The sequence below is a fragment of the Pecten maximus genome, chromosome 3 (assembly GCF_902652985.1).
Source record: "Pecten maximus chromosome 3, xPecMax1.1, whole genome shotgun sequence".
NCBI classification, from domain to species: domain Eukaryota; kingdom Metazoa; phylum Mollusca; class Bivalvia; order Pectinida; family Pectinidae; genus Pecten; species Pecten maximus.
Window position 1 is genome coordinate 50418073 of NC_047017.1, and position 21429 is coordinate 50439501.

The 21429-nt window shown below is 35.0% G+C and overlaps 1 protein-coding gene across 1 annotated transcript in view; it reads right to left on the bottom strand.

Annotated features, from left to right (window-relative positions):
• Nucleotides 1–2384: 2384 nt before the first annotated feature.
• The window catches only part of LOC117324473 (protein stum homolog), a 59024-nt gene continuing 39979 nt past the window's right edge, over nt 2385–21429 (bottom strand). Inside the window, exons 2-3 of the mRNA XM_033880347.1 lie at nt 7852–8025; nt 2385–7067 (exon numbers count right to left, since the gene is read on the bottom strand). Coding sequence (XP_033736238.1) covers nt 6991–7067; nt 7852–8025 — 251 coding nt within the window. The 3' untranslated portion in view covers nt 2385–6990. The remainder of the gene's footprint in view (nt 7068–7851; nt 8026–21429) is intronic.

The following is a 21429-nucleotide window of genomic DNA, read 5'->3' on the forward strand; positions in this document are numbered from 1 at the left end:
TTAGGCATTAAAGAGACCACACTGACGCTACCTTTACTCTTTATAGTGTCGAGGTCTTTATTTTCCTATGTTTGTACCGATTTTATTAGGAAGGACATCTTATTTTCTTCAAACACTACTCATCAGTTGTCACGACATTGTTTATTGCGGAACAGCGGGATAATCCCTCAAAATTCGTGACGATATTACCTTCTGTGAAGTCGATTGACCAGAAAGCATATGTTCGAACGCCAGTTTGTATGGCAAAGGCTACTGATTCTGTCTCCAGTGGTTAATAGAACACTTTTTTCTCCGACGAGATATTCAGCAAAAACACACTTTACTTTATTATTGCTTCAATGAAATCGATATCTCTCTTTATCGACATGTTGTTAATAGAACTTTCATGATCACTGCTTTGGGACAGAAAAACACCCAAGATCGGCCTACTACACATCTTTCAATAATTGTGATATATCGCTTTTCATTCTAACTTCCTTACTTGACTATACGTCTAATATGACCTTATTTATAACTAGGTAAAATCCCCGTCCAGAAAATACGAGTCATTGGTTTTACCCAAAGTAATGTTCAAATAGTTGGTGATATTTCTAATATACATTTCCCCACGTGACTATGCGTTTTACATGGCCTAAGGATGGAGTCCCCGTCAATACGAAGCGGATCACTAGTTTTGTCCATTACTCAGACAAACAAATGCCCAGATAAGTTGTACTTAATAATGTTGCTTGATATTAGACTTAACAGTAAGGCATATTTACTCCAGTGCCAATAGGTATAACACTTAAGTTTGATATTACAATCAATGAGGAAACTCATATCGTCGATGACCTTACATTTTGTATTTGTTTCGAAGACGTAAAACGACAACCCAATAAACAACCATCGTCGGATTATGATAATGAGTATGATAATGATAGATTATGATGTTAAACCTTTGTTAAACTGATAGAAATTTTATCTCTATATTAAGGTCTATATTTGTTGAATTTGTGAATGTTTAAACTTTATTTTTTAGTACAAAACTGTATCGTGCAACTCTTTATAGGACACGTCAGTGATGGTGGGACCGTAATTGTGGAAGAGGACATCCAGCAAGAAACTCAAGAATATCAAATTGGGCTAAGGATTTTTTTTTCAACTTTTCATTCAGAAAGGACATGAAATGGGTATGTATATTCTGAACTGCGAAACTGTAATCTCTATTGTATCCATGAATGATTATTGGTTTCGACAAAATTTGTAATTGACCTCTGGCTGCCCATTATTACTTCTCGTTGAATAAGGTTTCTTGTGTCAAAACCTGATCTAATGACTAACGGGAGTTAGCTCGCCTGTCCTACCTTGACGACCTGGATGCTCGATGGTTGCTTTCAAATTTTATCATCTCTGTACTGTTACTTTACGGCTCTTAACTTTTCGAAAATTTGATAATTGTTGTTGATTTATCTTGCTATATATCAACTTGCACTGTCAGCAAAGACAAGAAATCTTTTCAGCCCAACTGATATCATAAATCTGACATGTAATATCGTAATATGCTGCTGCATATGTCTGCTAGGTCCTAGGCGTCATGATATATCAGTTGGCTGTTGTGAGCACATTATTTCACCGCCCTTTTTTTACAAACATAATTTTCAATGCGGCTTTGGTTTTTCTCAAATTTCGACTATTGATCCAAAAATAACTAAAGATTCTTAGAAGGACGAAACAGCTGTATGTGCAGTTTTATGTTTCTTATTCAATATTGTAAAAGTTTGTTGTACATAAACAATCTATTTCTATTCATCTAATACTTGTCTTATTTAGACATGCCATTAACGTTTTGATGTTTTATTGAGGTTTAGGGGTATTTTGCTGACCTCTAAAATATTGAACGCACTCAAAATATTCAAACATTGCAAATGTAGAGTTTGTATAATTTGGTTTAACGTCCTATTTACAGTCAGGGTCATTTAAGGTCTGGATTTTGAGGTGGAGGAAAGCCGCAGTTCCCGAAGAAAAATCTCCGGCCTTCGGTCAGTACCAGGCAACTGCCCCACATGGGTTTCGAACTTGCTACCCATAGCTGGAGGACTATTGATAAAGTGTCGGAACACCTTAACAACTCCGCTACCACGGCCCCTTTTTGATATAAACGACTGTTTCAACAATTTCAAGACGTTAGCTAAATAGTTTAGCCTACAATAAATCTTTCTGATATTGTTTTGTGTGTTCATTGTTACCTTAAGGATTTTGTAGTAAGAACAAAGATACAGAAAATTAGATAACTCTGATGTCAGCGTTAACTAGAGCTAACTTTTTTATTATTGTTGACACATCAATTGGATCCTGCATATCTTCTTCCAATCATCGACCCTGGTGGTTGAAAACAAAATAAAAACTTTTCTGTTTCATGTATTCATTTTTATTCACATTTAAATTAAGCTACATTCAATAACATTTTCATGGACGACCAATATCTTCATATTGAAATAATCAAACCTTAAATATTTTAAGCAATTAACATTCTAAAAGGACATTCAAATGTATTAACTGTACACAAATAGGCGGATAATCAAATACCAATACTGAAATAAATAATAATGAAGCAATATGATTGAAGTAATGGGTACGGCGGGAAAAGGAAATCTTATGGTAAATCACACTAAAGATGTTCATTTCCATTTTCAGACACAATGTGTCGAAAAAATAGTTTTTTTAACAAAAATATCACAATCTCTTTCTCTGAAAACTTCTAAGAGTACAAGACTGAATTAATTTTATGAAAATATTTTTTTGTGGATGTTGTCTTTTTGAAATAATGTACTACAATCATTATATGTAATCAAAATATATTAATTGTTGTTATCAAAACATGCGCTGTATATCGTCACGACGTGATGTGATGATCACAATATCATGATCGAAGCAGGAGGAAAACTATTCCAATGTATTTGACAGTGTATTAAATTCCTCGAATCTCAAATCGTGGCTTAGATTCTTTTGAGTTGGCATTTCATGGTTTTATTTTAGAGGTCACTTGATATTCTTAACGTCAAAAGTAAAGCCTCATACGAATAAGTTGCATGGACATGTAATCTCAGCCTGTTATATTATACCGAATTTACTAGGGCTACGATTTTGCAACTTATTGCCTTCACACTTTATCTAAATATATTTCCCTTTCAATTAAACCATGACTAACGTTCGAAATGTTTAAGTTTTATATTGAAAGAAGAAAATGCAACGGTTAACAACATTTCAAAGGTAAAATGACCAATTTACACAGCCAATACAAATTCAAAATGAAGTACTCTTCACCAGTACCTAGGCATGAATTAACATGTCACACATCGAATCATTCTAGGAATTCCAAAACTGTTTATTCATGTGCGAGTAAAATGTGTTTTTATTATTTCTTCATAATGTATATCGCCATCGAAAATACACAGTATAGAAACTATAAAGTACAAAAGTACAAATATATTTATAATTGAATGTACATTTGAAAATTACAATACCATACATAGAAAGACATTCTGTTATATTATAAATAAAATAAAACGACATTACGTGATAAACCAAAGGCAATTAGCTTTGTTCCTATTAAATATTGATATACCGAAGCAGATTAAGTGTTCATGTTCTTGATCAATTGTTGCACATAAATATGATAATGTTATTGCTTTATAAAATTGAGGTTACTCGAACCATCATTGTTCTTTATAAGGGCATAAGGCGACGGCATTTGGGACTACTGTGTGACTTACACTCCTCTACATGCGGACATGAAAAATAAAATGCCCCATGGCAACAATTTGGATGATTGTTTGCTGTCTGTTTTTCCTGTAATGTGACTCTTGGTAATACCTCAGATTTTTGCCTATTTATACAATGTTCGTCTGAGCAAAACCAATATTACCTTTATCATAACTGTTATAAAGACAAACTCTTTGTTTGACGTTCAGTTTGTAACGGGTAAATGGGGGGTCAGTCAGCAAAGCCTTGAACCAAATTGTCAGCATATGACATGTCATATGAGTGATTTATGACCTTTGAGTGCTTAGCCGTTGCAAGGATGTAAAAACACCCTTCTGCAACCCATTCTGAAAAAAAAACTGCCAAAATTACGTAACAAACAATCCAAACAAGATGGACAAACCAATGATATTCAAATGTTCTAAGTTTCGCAGATGAACACTGTGCCGGTCTTATATTGACCAAACTTCCATGTTGCTAGTTTCATTAATGTTTTAGATTTGCAGTCACAGACGTCGTGGTTCGACACCTTTTCTTCTCTCCGGCTTTTCCAGAATGGCAGCTAAAACTTGATGTGCTGGTAATGTAATACGTGATGTCACGTTCTTGCATCGCGTTATACGTTTCGGAAAATACAATCCTTATCAATAGAAAATTTAACTGGTAAACTTTGTTTGAAATACAGTTTGACATGTTAACTTTGGGAAAGGAAACACACTTTGGTCTGGATAAAGATATTATATGCAAAACAGAGAATTTCATATAACCATGGTTTAAAATGAGACGAGGTGACCACTTAACTTTTACAGGTATTACTTATTTATGAATGGAAATTTATACCCTGAGATATTTTCTCCGGATTTGTTCTTTTTTTAAAGTGATGAGTAAACACCCAACCCTTGCCAGTGTAGGGTATTATATATACAACATTTCAAATACGATATCGACGCTTCATTAGTATAAAAGGAATCAGGAAATAAGAGAGCTTAATCTACTTTAAGTTAACCATCAGTCAATGTAATTAAGATCAGACTTGTAATTTCCGTAGAGGAGTGAAATGTACAAGTCTAATTTTAATCACATTGCCCATATTTTGCAAACAATATGTCACTGTAACCCATTGCATGCACGTCAATATTCACATCTGAATGGATTGATAAAATTTCCTAATTATTATTGGTTTATACGTGTTTTGTTTTGTTTCCCTTTAATCAGACAGCATAATCCACCTGCTGTACACTATAGCGATAGGTGTACGAGTTATATATACTAAATGTCCGTTCAATTAACTACGTTAACATGATGTTGTTAATAAACATGAGTTGTTCTGTTTGATAGAAAATGGATGAACTCAGTAGATACATGAAGTAGTATACATCTGTATTTATACGTGGCTACAAATTAACGGCTAACACGACCGTATCTCTCCCGCATACTCACTTCCGGTATTGGTAAACATTATACACTATCAGGGCAGTACATATATATATGCTGTTCCTTTTCCTTTATGTTTTTATTGCAAACAACTCAAGATATTCCTGAATGATGTTGACCATTCCCTTCTCCATTTCTTTCATCAGAAACAGCACCTGCCGCTTTTGATAATACAACATTCCTCACCTGTTTCCAGGGATAAAAAAGACATAAAATTTCTCTTCCGTTGATTTTTTATGCTTGGTGGATACGATTTAAAAGGGTGCCAATTCATTTATCTATTTTATATATAAGATAAGCTCTCTCTCTATATATTTGTGTTTAGCATATTTTTTTCCATATACTTAATATTGAGCACTTGTGGAAGATACATAATTTTAGATTTCGGTGATAGTAACAATTTCTGATGCCATTGCTTCGTAAAAATAGGTAATAAACGAAAAGGTCTACAAGAAAAATCACATGATTCTTCATCACGACACGAGAGGAAAACACTAAAACAACCTACATGCAATCGGGTAGTCAAATCTTTACTTAATAAATGTTAATTGAATAAATAAGTTATCAAATTATGCTCGGGAAATTTAGACTGACGAAGCAGCCCTACGATGCAAATGACAGTTTTGAAACGTGACGTCACAGTAAAAAAAATAGCTAATCAGATAAGAGAACACAAATGGAATGCTGGCATTAAGTACAAACATGTCTGGCGTATGTACTTATGTTATAAGGTGATGAGATACACACTGTTAGGTTACACGTCATATCAAGTTTACGTCAGTCTTAGCTACATCCTGCTTCCGATTATGTGCAAATACCAGAAATAAACCTTAAAACATCTCCAGATGATAAGAGGATGTGGCGATTTAGAATAAAACTGTATTTTCTTTCGTATTATCGGCATGAATGAATTGCTTTACTCACATTATGTAACATAAAAATCAGTGTGTTCTCTACGGGTAAAGGTGTATGAAACGTGTACAGTTAACGATGGTTTACATAACAGATATATTTAGACAGAAATTAACAGAAAAAAATACAAAACATATTAATCCCCGCTGATATATTTCTTCTCGACCTTAAAGGAACCCTTAGCCAGTACGCAGGGCTGTGGTATTCCATTCCCTTGGGTATTCATTAGATTAGCGCCAAACATTTGAAGAAAATCCACTTAAAAGTCTCCATGTCGTAGATATACACATTTACAGCACATTATCAGCCTAATACAATATATTGTGAATTCAGGATTTATCACAATCATGCGTAAAACCTTTTGAAATATGTTTTTTTTTACAATATGCAATATATGCATTATGCAATGTAAATATGCAGTTGTCGCAGCCATAATATGCACATTTGTGTTCGTTTGTACGCATGCATACCATTCATTAACTCAGCACTTAGGTCATAACCAGCGATATTGACGAGAAAGGGAGTGGTATAGATGTAAGGTACCATTGCGTTTTGTTAATGATTTTTCGGAAGTTTTATATTTCATATGAGTCATACTGGTACAATTTATCGTTTCAAACTCGTTGCTGAGAGCTAGTACTTCAATCACACTTATACAATCTTCAGTTTACAGAATGCATCTTGACGAACACATAACCATTCTTTGATTCTCTCACTCAAAATTAATCACGTTTTCAATACTAGCAAAGTTCTCAGAAGTACATTGCATGTTCAATTTATTCCTTAATTTCGCTGCATCTCAGCTAAACTTGATACTTCCGTATCTGGCGATGGATTATAGATGTACATATTTCAGTTTTAAATGAATATGCAGGAGTTTGTCAGAACACAATGGTTGACTGGTCATGGTACGTCAACACTGCTCTGCCTCCTTACATAGTATGGACCAAGTTTACGTTTGTTTTCCTCTCCTTTAGCTACTGAAAAAGACAAGAACACGTGTCGAACAATAAATAAACGAACTTATTCCATCAACTTTCACACCAAACCAATATCTTTGAAAATTGGAATAATACATTTTGTTACGAATTATCTTTATTTTCAATTTCAAATTTCCCATTTTAACTTTGTAAGTCAAGTTTGTCTACTTTGATTTGCAAGATTTGAAGTCATATAATCGTAAAACACAATCGTTATGTGCCACTTGCACAACTGAAATACGGCCAGTGTTTCATTATGTTATACGTTTCTTGTTTTGTTTTTCGGTCGTAAAGCAATACACCTCATCTTTCAGATCATTGTCACGTGCGTAACATAACACACAAAACCATAACATCGCTTAATACCAATATAATTATTGTTCCGAATCTTTCAATTATCTTAATAAAGTGACAGCATTTCAGAAACCCCGTTAATTTTGTTACAACCAGGAAAATTAAGATTTACACTGGTATGTAAGTCAGGTATAAGGTTTGTTGTTAAAGTTTGCTGTTGTTTTATGTTTTACGTCACTGGTCATTCAAACATAGCTATTAAATCTAAACTAAAAGTAGTTGTAAAGTGTAGAATCGAACTTCACCAAACGTTCTAAACAATACAAATGTAACTGTAAAAAGTCAATAACTGTAAAGGGTGAAATCGAACTTCACTGAACGTTCTATAAATCTAAAGATAACTATTAAAACGCAGTAATTGTAAAGACTTTTATACAACTGTGGTACAATACTTGCATGTAACCCGACTGTGTTACATATGTCCACTTACGTGCAAATTGGACGAAGTTCATTCCCCACAGTATACTCCATATCCACCCCACAATGACGATGAACGTGATCATTTGTAGGAGCGCCGCGAGGAGGTTGAGGACAAATGCGTGGACCCGTTTACCAACCCTGGTCGTGGCACCACAGAACACAGTGAAGGATGAGATAAACGTACCTGAAAGAACGAAGACGAATATGTTAGTATCACATTTGTATTTGCTTATTTGAATGGTAGAGTGACATAAGGGAGCGTATTAAAACAAACATAATTGGTCTTAATCATAAAAAAATAATGTGACGTAATAAATAAATATAATGGGGCGTATTCAAACAAACATAATAGGTCTTAATAAACAAACATAATATGACATAATCAAACAAACATAAAATTTGTCGTAATAAACAAACATAATGGGACGAAATAAACAAACACAATAGGGCCTAATAAACTTACATATCGGGATGTAATCAAAGGCAGACGCAAATGTCAAATAACAATGATAATCGTTCACGAATTGTTCAGATTTTATGGTTTTGCAAGCGTTGATATCAAATAGATAGAGTGTTTATAAATGTGTGATGATAAAAATGAAGTCCCGTGATATTTGAACGTGGAACGAGAATGCATATACTGCAGACACCTTACAATGAGGAAATATTATGGTTGCAGTCTCGAAACAAGAAGAGGTAACAAAAATATTCGCCCCAAAAGGTTGATGCATTCATTATCCGTTACATAAAAAGAACTATAGTAAAATTCCTACTGTATTTGCTCAATAAATTGCTTAAAACAAATGCGTGTCGCAAAAAATAAAAACCAGCCGTATCTTCCAGACAATGCATATCAATATTTTGAATATATGAGACAACTCCATCAATACAATGCTGTAAAAAATAAATTTAAGGTCATACTATAAATCAAAAATGAAAACTGAAAGCTGCACACCTGAGTATATTTATGAATGGATTGAATGGCAGGGGTTCTTAGATGATAATGCAAAATCAGTGTTGTGTTCGACTGATTTCTTTACTGAATATAGGTTATATACCAAGCATTTTGTAAAATTTCAGATTATTAATGAAAATAACATAGGCTATAACAAACACGGGAGATGCGAGGTAGACACGTAACAATTGCTACCCAGCTGTCAATACTGTACTTCACACACATGCTTTTTCACTCTAACCTTCTTCTGACCTTGAAACTGATATATCCACACCGTCACCCGCAAATGTTAATGGTTTTACCAACTACAATCGCTTTATAATTGCGCATTTTTTTCACCTGTAATTAGTGTTACTGGAAATGGTCTTGGGTAAGGAAATCTGTATTATGTATTCTCTGTATGAACTTGATACATGATAGATGATATAGCTCTTAACGACTGTTTCTAATTCTTTTTAACTTACAGAGTCTGCGTGTGTCACTTAAAAGAGCAAAACAATGGAAGTTATGTAGCGATGGACATGAACATGTTATCCTTGTTTCGGAGAATAAGAATATCCCATAGCATTTATCACAAGGAACCGTTCGTTGGTACCCTTTGTAGAGCGAAAAACAAGTTCCGATATATTCAACTTGGTACTTCGCGTGAAGCGGAATATGTCAGACCCAGCTATATTCATGATTGCCGATTCCAGTGTTAATACATTTGAATGAACCTGCACTATAAATCGCTGCCTCTTACGTTTATATAGGCACCAGCTTTGAACGAACAGATTAGTACGTTTAAACATGAACAATCTAACCCTTACAAATACTCGGAATCTTAATATTGTCATTGATGTTTTTTAATTCCCTCTCTTCTCACTTATATTGCGACTGTTAAGGAGATGGATACATATATAAACATTGAAAGAAGAAAAATAAGAAAAATGAAAAACTGTATAAAAACAGTTTTGCACTGAAAAAAAGTCCTTTTTTGTGTTAACAGTTAAGCAACATTAAGGTAAACCCAACAGACAGGTATGGAAAGTTTTAATTCAAACGCCATAAAGTGAATGGCATCTCAATTATATGTTTGTATTTCTGAATAAACCTGCTTTATTTGAGATTTGAAAGGCATGCATGTGCAAAGTTCACAGAACAAACGATAAAAAACCGACACTGACAACATCTAACATATATTAACAAATGTCAATGCAATGTCTTTCAATTCCACAAGTTATAATTTACATATCAAATATCTGCGAATGAAAAAAAAATAATAATAATAATGAAAAAAAAAAAATGTATAGACGCTATTTATTTATTTATTTATTTATTTATTTCAATTGGTGGTATGCATGTATTTTCCACATGTTCCCAACACGTGATGCTTATATTGGGTAAGCGGTGAGCAGCGGTTATGTGCCAATACAGAACTTTATGAGATGGTTGAGGAGACAGCTCATTATCACTATATTTTTCAGTAGTTGGTACAAAATACAATGGTTGCTCCTTGACGTGTCCCCTTCTTGGTGTCTGTGGATAGGTTAAAGTAATCTTATATATCGATAGGATATTTCACCTTGTTTAGGATAAGTGTGACATAAAGCATGGCTAAATACTCACTAGAGTATATACTGTGTATTCGTACGTTACCGTACAGAAGTATTTGTTAATATCACATTACCGAAGGAAGTTCGTAATCATGGTTATCGTTCAGGCGGTTTTATATTTTGTCAATATGTGATAAGGCTGCAATTCACTTTATTTAGAGTACACTCCAGTTTTTTCTGTTATGACTGTATAACAGAAAAAATAATTTATGTTAATTCTTATAATTTAATTTCGTCTTATACACACCAAGATATTTCACTTTCTTTGGCGAACTCTTTTCTGTGATAAATTATTACGCAACGTCATCAGCCAATCAAAAATGACGTTACATTTCGCAACGTCAAAAATTTTGTTATGGAGGTATAACAAAATTATTTCAGCCAATGAAAATGCGTGTTTCATACAAAATTAAATTATACTCGAATAACATTGACGTACATGTACGTATTGTAGGTTTATATGCCATATATGTCTGAAACACTTAAAACTCACTCTGTCTGTTATGGTATTGCTTGATATCACTCAGTCTTTAAATAGGGGAGATTTATACTGATGCCTGTCATTTGTGTGGAAACGAAACGTGTATTCAGACCTGTACTCAATGCTATGCAAGACAAAAGCATCTGGGAAAATAAATGTATTCTTTATTCTATTCCATTACGAAGCTTGCACTTTTATATTTTCGCTTCACTGCTATCGGATTTAACGGTCTGGATGCCTCAACCTTTGAGAAATGAAATGTTGCATTTCACTGTTGATTGCCGACACTAGGGGAATGGTCTAGTAGTGAACACAGACACCGATTTTACATCCGCAGCATAAAACATCGACTGTTTGAACTTTTTACTGAAAAATTCTCCGATATACAAGAATGTTAAGGCTTTCCTGTCATTAGCTTGAATGCATCATTGAGTGATTGCATAATAAGTACATTTATAACTTAAGTACTTGGACCCTGTTGCATATCTTAATATCCCTGGCGATTTCATGATTGCTGTTGTGAATGTTTACACCATCCATTCAGCTTAATAGCAGTCCGTTTGATCGACTATATAGTGCATTTTCATTTTTTTATCACGTTATAAATTCGCAGGAGAAAATGGATGGAAACCTCTGATCATTAAATAGTTCTATGGTAAAAGACTATTCATGTAGCCCCCTGTCCTCATCATACAATCATTATCCTCTCGTCCGATCTTTGCAAGATGAGTACAGGTGTACCGAAGAATTGCTGCTAATTATTGGTGGCGAAAACGTAAGATATGAGGCCTGTCCAATTCCCTTGTCGCTACAGTCTGACGGTCGTCTCATATATGGTATACAAGCGACGCGTCTCTGTAGCACAGTAATTACCTCTCCACGTACGCCTTATCGATACATGTTATTCCTCATCGCCGCGATTTATTATAATCGTTTACTTCTGCATCCCCCAAAACCGCTTTTGCAAATGGACACAGAAAAAAAAAAACATTTTGAGAAAGATCACCACGGCTAGACTGAGATGAAATGCAGAAAATTGTACTACATCTGTTGTCAATAACATAGCAACTGTTTATAGAATGATTATAAATATGTTTTTGTCCAAGCTTTCGTCAATTTCAAAAAAGTATATAAAAAAAAAAAAATAACGGTAGCGATAAGGAAAATATTATCCTTAAAAAGATTAAATGATGTAAGTCATGGGTTAAAAGGTAACATACCTGGCCATCACAAAGACTCTTAAAGTATATATTGCTGCTTGCTGTTTAACGTTCAAATATTCAGAGAAATAGACAACGGATGTTATATTTGTGACAGTATAGTCTAATCATGCTTGGTTCGTCGGGCATGGAATTCAGTATTGAGACACTGCATTTTGTTTACCATGTCGGCATTTGTTTCCGTTTTCAGGATGGTTTGAGAGGGTAAGATTTTAGGTTCAGAAGTGTACTTAGTGGCGATTTTTGGCAGTCCCACTTAGGTAAGCTGACATTTTTGAGGATATTGCACTTGTTTAGCAGTTGCTTCTATGGTTTGTTGGTGGGGCGTAACGTCAGTTTGGTGGAAATTTTGTTCATTATTCATTATTTCGAGTATTTTTGAGTCGTGATTGTAGATTTTAAATATAATACAATGTCACCTTTTGTCTAGAATTTTTTTTTATTCAAACCTTTGTCTGAATTTTCCTTGTTATAAGTGTAAAAGATGCTTGTGTAAATTTGCTTAATGCAGTGTTTACTTTAAAGATTAAATAGCCCTTGTTTTCAATGTTGTTTATGTTTTATTTGTAGGATGTGATATAGGTGCAATATTTAACTCGAGTTTTAACCTCAATATATGTCTACCACCAGTGGTATGCTTTACTTTAGTCGGTCTGGGAAGACGTTACTCTCTGTTAGGCACATACTTTATGCATTATATTTATCAACCTCTCGTTAAACAACGAGGAGAGAAAATGTTATAGAATTACCACCTTACATGTATCAAACTTACATGGAAATACCATTGAGTTGCTGGTGGAACTGTTCGCTGCCAGAGGATGAATTGTTTTCATTGCCTTGTACTTTAAGGCCGAGGACGTATCCCTCTGGATTCCTGACACACATTCCAACCAAACATACCACGATAACCATTTATATAAGATTTTTTTTCCATCGAGGGTTGTCAATCAAGCAAGAACTACGCGTAATGACCTATTTAACGGACTCTAGCAGACCCACATCTCATCTATATTGCTTTAAACGCCCGTGGATAAATGTTAATAATATGAAAGCGGTTGCACAGAAAGAAAGATACAAACACGAATCACCGGAGATTAAATTTCGATTTAGTGATGGGTTGGGTCAGAGTGTACCTACCTCAATGGGTCGTCCTGACAACTAGTCTACCTTGTCATCAGAACTGTTATCGGCAGCACGATGATTGTAAGTACCACTTACAATCTAAACTGATATAAAATCAGGAGGGTTATTTAAGGGTCTAATAGAACCCATGTGGTCATATGGGGAGGAGCAGGGGGTTAAATCACATTTATTCAGCAGGGTTAAAAGTTGTCTGATAAACTCGAATTCCATTCATAAAATACGCAGCTGTTCATGTCTAGAAATACCAACGCCAAATAGAACCGCCTCCGTTAAAATAATTCCGCCATTCTCTCTAAAACAGAGTAATTGATACATCCAACACATTATAGAGCGGCGGAACAATAAAAAACATAAATATGGAAAATCACATTTCAATTTTGATCAACTGAAGCGTTCCTTGATCATTGATTTACATGATGGTTCCCGTTGATATAATGGTTCCGTTTATATACCTTATGGTTTCGTTGATATACCTGATGGTTCCCCTTGATATACCTGATGGTTCCCAATGATATACCTGATGGTTCCCAATGATATACCTGATGGTTCCCGTTGATATAATGGTTTCGTTGATATAATAGTTCCGTTAATATAACTGATGGTTCCGTGGTATACCTGATGATTCCGTGGTATACCTGATGATTCTGTGGTATACCTGATGGCAATGCCATTACAATGGTTTTCATTTTGAGTATGTGGCATAACTTGGATATTACCACGATTCGTATGGTGGAAGTCGTCGATTTGACCCCGATTCGTATGGTGGATGTCGTTGATTTTACATTGATTCGTATGGTGGATGTCGTCCACTACACTATAGAAGACAATTACCAATTCGAAATAATCTCCATATTAAGAATTTATATATTTATTTATCATATTTTGTCAATGTTGACATGTCGGTGAACCATGTTATCCAGACCAAGATCAATACGAATTATGATAAGCAACACATCTCTGGGATATCAGACTCATTTCGGTTAATTGTTCAATACATTACACAAAGTTATAATTTATCAGGTGGAAATAAGATCACGAATGTCTCGCCTACATAATACATTTTAGATAATTATAGTTACATTTTTCTAACACCACGGCATATGTAAGATACCTTTGTCCCACTGTGGAACACCCATGTGGGACATTTGTATCCCACATAGGTGCACCGAGTGACCTCAGGTCCGGGACTACTTTTTAATTGTGTGACGTCACTTGGAACACCCTTCTGTTTGTTTATACATGTATGTATATTTTAAATGCACTATATCATTTTTTCGATATGTTATTTAAACAAATTATCAACTGTGATCTTTGACCTATAAATTCAGTCATATTGTTATTGTTCGTCGAGAATTTATTTTTCTACAGCGGAAGACTAGCTATTTTCCGTGAAGCAAGCAAGCATAGGCGCAGGAATATGACGTGATGTCAAACATGAGTTGGCAGTTTCCGGAAAGCCGATCGCTTCTGACAAACATTAATTAATATTTCTTGTTATCTCGACACTTTGACAATCAGATTATTTTTCGTGGTATACCCCAGGTATACTATACTTTTATTGTCGGTCACCGTGAAAAAATACAAAGTTTCTATATAGTTTTGCCATGTTGAATCGATTTCCTCGTGCATTTCATGAAAAGGTATGAGAAAAATAGTCCAGCATATGTTAGGTATGTGGGACAGGGAAATTCTACCCGAGTATGTCGACAAGCCTCGGTCCTGACCCCAAATTCTACACCCTCGGGTGGAATTTCCCTATACCACATACCTAACATATGATGGATCCTGTTAGTAAAATATGCCCTAGCTACAACATAGGTAGTATGGAAGCGGATAGCGAGGGACACTGTTTTACCGCTACTACAATGGATTATATACAGTAATATACATCGATGTTTGTATTTCTGTTTGGGGTTTAACGAGAACATAACCAAAAGAAAACAGCAATGACAGAAAATATAATCAGGAGTAGAGTTTAGGGCAGCAGATAATTTTAGTCTTGAATTTTCCCCTACTAGACGTCAAATATATAGATGATATTAAACAATTCCCCGTTTAATATAACATATATTTCACGAGTATGACAGAATATTGATATTTTCACGAGTACGAAGCACGAGTGAAAAATATCGAAATAGTCTGTCATACGAGTGAAATATATGTCATATTAAATTGGAAACCATTCAATTCTCTTTCATTGCATTTCATAAACTTAAAAACAAAATGAAAAACATTGAAAAAAATAATAGTGTCAATAGGTGCGACGGGAATCAGAAATGACGTCATCTCTTTGTGACGTTACTCCACGCCAACTTGACGGCGCTATTTTGAAAGGACTGATCAGCGCAATTTAAGCGTTTTTCTGCTGTTATCGGAGAATATGTGCATTAATAGCTAACGTCAAATAAGTATTTGGTCAAAAACTAGTCTGAATATTTCGGAAATACAGCAAAATAACCAATTTATTTAGCTTCGCTTCGATTCGAAACATCGGCAAGTTTCAATGAGGTGAATACAAAGGTTCGCTTGGATTGGTCAAAAACGGGAAACTTATATTTTCACTGCAAAACTTATATTTCCTCTGCAAAATCTTTTGTTAAATATCTATATTTCACTGACAAAAATGCAATAAAGGATTATAGATCCTATTATTTTGATTATTTTCGTATTGTGAAGAAATATCGAACGATGAGACGTTGTGTTTGTAATATAATTTTCTACGACCATTTAATTTACGCCTAGACCAGAGTGTATACATACCTTATCTTACAAGAAGATAAGTGTGTATCAACAAACATTTAACAGATGTATAACCATCAATCATACTTAGCTTGTTCGCTTGTTTTAGTTTTTTGTTTATTATATCACAACCCAAATGGACGCCTTGACACCCGCCTTGTAAATTGCACAACTGGTTTTTGTGTAATGCAAAGATATAGTTCTTGCTACCATTAAGACAACATTATCCTTCAATTTAAACAGTGGCTGATGTTAACGTTATCTGGGGTCGCTTTGCTTGTATAGGTACAATCCAATTAAATCTGTATGTTTAGTGAATGTAGCAGAAAATAGTATCCATTTACAATTTGATATAATTTATACGAAGTTTGGACCAAATGCCGCCATCAAGCAAGAATTGGGTTTAACATTTCCGACGGTCAGTAGTAAGAAATTTCCAAATATTTAGACACCAGTGTCTCGTTGTATGGACATGAACCTTCTTCTTTTACATAGTCATAATCATTAACAATGTGGACAGTTTTGGCTGCTTACCGGTCGAATGGTCGGCCCCTTGCCTGAAATGAATCAACTCATTACTTTTTTTGCCTACCTGTTCGTTAGGAAACCACAATTCTACCACAATACGCTGTGTTATATCACTCTCAGACCATTGTATAAATGTGCCGACTGTTGGATATATATATGTTATGCTCCACTAATGGAATATAACCTTCCGGCCTTTTGATTGGTAAGAAATTCGAACTTTGACCCGAACTGCAATGGTTATTAACGTCATCGATAATCGAATGACGTCACATCACCAGATCCCGGCCGTCACTTGTACATCGTATTTGCCTACACGAGATTAGACTTTGGCACGTTCCCCTTTGATTCAAGTCAATATCACTGTGGAAGAAACAGGTCACACGACTCGTCATTATTGGATACAGAATTTCTTACACACTCGTAAGTTATTTTAAGTCTTTTGTAACTTCCAAAATATAACTTACTTGATTGAAATAAATTCCATTTCCAACAACCAATCGTTTTGCTACCTCTATCTATATGTGACTTGCCGTTATACACACAATAAAAGTTCTGCCATATAATTATCTCACAAACAGAAATACATCAAAGGCATACTAAAACATATTCTAAAAAAGACCATCTTACGGGAAAAATATATTGCACGCTCAAAGATTTTAAATAGGCACCGTTTAAAATTGTTCATTAGTTTACTTGAAATCAGATGATTCAATCACGAAATATCTTTCAGTAAAACGCTCATCACAGGCGTGACCAAAAGAAGGATCTTCGTTCATTCAGGTATATAAATTTTATACATTTGTAAATAAATTGCGTCTACCATTTCTTTGCATTTTTGTCTACGGTATATAAACTACGACGTTAAAAGTTAAAACGAAAAGGAATTCTATTAAAACAACAGAAATAACAGATGCCAAAACTATCACAAGAGGCCCGGAGGGCCTGCATCGCTAACCTCGATATTCAAGGAATTATGGCAAAATACTCTGATTTGATTTAAGTGACAATGGTTCAAACTACAGCTTGTATTTTTCTATAATTCCCCCTTTCTCCCGCCCCAAGACCGCAACATCCTCATTTGCCGAATAGTGTCCCAGACCAAATTTCATCAAAATCAATTCAGGCGTACATGACTGATAGGGATTTAAATTATTTACCTGAATTATCCTTAGTTGGCCCATCCCTCCATCCCTAGAGGAGCCACACCCTCCGTTTACTTAATATTATATCTCCTTTGCCAAACAATGATCCGGACTACATTTCATCAAAATCCAATCAGGCGTTCAGGACAATTAGAGATTAAAGGATTTACCTCAATTTTCCCTATTGGGCCACACCCCTCAGTCCCCAGGTGAGCGAGACCCTTCGCTTATACAACATAAGATCCCCTTATGCAATACTAAGTCTCACCCATTGATATATCTTATCAACATTATATATAGAGTATAAGGTGCCATAGAATATAATGTAGTGCTATTGGGTTTAGCTACGTCGAGAACCAAACTGTTAGATGAAATTTGAAGATGTAGTTTACCCTATCGTCACATTTCGCAGTATATAAACCAGTAAGGCCCGTTACACGTCTAGTGTAATTCAGTAGAGCCAATTTCACTACACTGAGTTATTCCATATTTGTTTAAATAACAACTTATTTAGAAGGGATGGAACCGTTCGGAGTAAAGGTAGTGTGGGACATCCAAGGAATGCGGTAATTATTGCACACAACAAATAGTACAGCCACCTCGGGGGAAAAGGTGAGAGCCCAGCTGGGGGAAAGTGATGGAAAAATTCTTCTTGTACTCTAGTGATAAAAGTTAATTTCTTTTTTCATATCCGATTGAGTGCAACAGACTTTGAGAAAACAATCAATATTACCATTCAAAAATGACCTCTGAAACTAACTGTAAAAACATCTTAAATTACAAATGTTTTAATGAATTAAGATATATATATATATTGTTTACAAAGAGCAGAAAGGGAAATGATGTAACGATCTGAAACCCTTTCTGGGAATGGATTCAAAGATTATTAAAGAATCTGACCCCATTACGTGTATATAGTAGATAGATACATGTGCTTATCTAGCGTAAATATATTCAAGTTGACATCCATTAAATGCAGTTTATTATATATATAATTCATTTCGGCGTATGCCTGATCCATCCAAAACATTGGATAGATGGCCATAACACCAAGAGCAGTCTAGTCGTGTTAAATGATAAGAAAAAAATGTGTATGATGTATGTATCTGGAGATAAAGGTAAAAAAACGAGAGTAAATACCAGGTCAGGCCGTTAGTTAGAAGATTACAACACCAGATTTAGAATTGTTTGATATTTTCCGGTTAAATCAAATGATGCGATTTATGTTCAGAATTATACAGGGCGCCTGTAGTGTATAACTTTGTTACAGTCATCAGCGCTCTGGCATGTTCGTCTCCTCTATCGTTACCTTTATAAGTTGGAACACACTCAGAAATTCTTCTCAACTAGGTTAACTGTATTATTCTTACATCCTGAAGCTCGCGTTAAACGATTCGTAGTTCTATACACTGTCAGACGCGTGTCTAATGTATGCCATTCGTGCGCGAGGGACTAATGCTGATTTGAAAAGCGTGACTGTCAGACTTTTTATGTTGTAATTGAAAATGCCGTATTTAGTGCATATCACAAGATATGTTGTACAATACATTAATTAAAATTCAAGTGGTAGTTTAGTTCTGTCAATATGTTGGCGCTATACGGTTGTTTTGCTCGTATTCACGGAGTCTCTTTGTTAAATAATTGAATCATCATAACCGTACATCCAGTACAATATTTGGTTAAGGAAGAAGCAATAATTTACAGTGAAAAATAATAGCATTTACCATCAACCCCTATCATAAAAGCTAAAACAAAATGATAGTATTTGACAGAGACCTGTAGAAAAGCGGGAGAATGACTACACGAACACACACGGAAACCCTGATGACCAATTAGTCATGTGTCGTAAGAGGTGGCTTCTAGATTTCTACTCCACATCTCCTCTCTATATTCCTAGTGTCCAGTATTTGTCTTACTAATACCTCCATTGTTTAGTTGATCGTTATTTCAGGTTATGTTAACCATTTCTTGTGTAACCAGGGCGTGACGTTCAACACTACCAGCGATCCACTAGAGAATTATGATTGACTGGGAGAGATGTCAGATAAGATATTCCATTGACATGGCACTATCCGAGTAGACGCCGACCTTAAATCACCTTGATAGGACGTTATAAATAGCAACTAACCAGCCACACGTTACTTTAATTATGTCTTTGGAAAGTTTTGGGTACCGGCGTCAGTGTCAGTTACCGTCATTTTCAAGGAAGACATTATGTTTTATTTCGTATAATTTCGTCTATATATTCAATTGAGACAGATTGAGGCAGATAACATCTAGGGGAGATTTTGCAGATGTTAGTTGTTTTGGCCAGCGTGACGGAGCCAATAATCTTCATTACAGAGATAAACACAGATTCAAGGGAGGAATTAAGATGGGAAAACAAAAAAACAAAAACACAAAACAAACCAGGTACACTTCGTACGTCCTACCTGCATTCTGAGATAACCTTGTAAAACATGGAACAATTTATGATACTTTTGTTTTTGTTTTATTAACATAACAAGGATTAGTTTGATACTTCGCAAAAATACTCTCATTCAAAGGATGTTTAACTCTAACATGTGTTTAACCCTCATTCAGCTAATCCTAAATGTACTTCAAGAAAGGTGGGACATGCAGTCGTGGCCAATTAAGCTGTTTTATTCATGTTCTTGTATGACCTGCAGAATATTACACTCGGAAATTGAATACTTCGGGTATGTGTATTTATAACCAAGCACCACACGTGGTAAACACTTACCTGGCTAATTTGTATGTTTCTCCGTACGGCGCATGATATTAACACGACACTTTATTGTAACTGGAGAAGACACAGAAAGATTAAGAGAGTGTTTCTATATACGAAAATATTACTGATACACATGCAGTAAAAAGAGGAATGTAAAAAAATCGCACACACATTTCCGGTGCGAGGTAAAAATAGAACCCCCGCTATAAACATGCTAGAATGTTGATAAGGAAGCTCGTGATGTGTCCGGCCGTCAAAAAAGGTGTAAAGATTAGCTGCCTGAGGAGACTCAGTAAATATCTGACACTAATATACACACTAATTTGGGGTAATTGCTGCTGGGAATTGAATGATTTTATACGCATACGTGACTTTCAGCACGTGAAGCTCATAGTATGCAGGACATGCATTGTTCGATAATACATCCTTAACAAACGTCCGCTATATGGTAACAATGCACCGATACAGTAACTTTATGTTTTTGGAAGTGTGTGAGATAAGTAGATTGTATTTTTCGGCATAGCCGTATGATTTTCTTTTTACCCCGGATATGACGCGACAGGTGGCGTTACTGGTCAAGATGAATTATGTGATTGGTCAATGTAGCGGTAAATGCAAAATGCAGATATGCAGTTAAAAACGATGCAAAGTTAAGATTGAATGCAAGCTGAATAAGTGGATGAATCTTTTGAAATGACATACTAATAGATTCAAACTGATATATTTTTGTTATCCCTGCTTAAAGGCATTAGATCGTTAATTTATTTCACCAGCAGTTTTACAGTATAACCACCAGCATTAAAACTATGACGTTTATCTTTTTTAAAGATATTTCTTGTTTAATACTACAAAGCAGTAAGATATGACGACAATCTGGATTTGTTGAGAGTAAGATACATCTCGAACTCCTTTTAACTCATGTCAAGTTATGCACAATTGCTACTAGGCTCTTAATATGACAGTTCCACAACTATATTCTCGTTTAAAATAATGGAAGGGTAGGTCAGTAATATTTCAAACACATAATATTAAAAGTAACATGCTGCTGCCGATA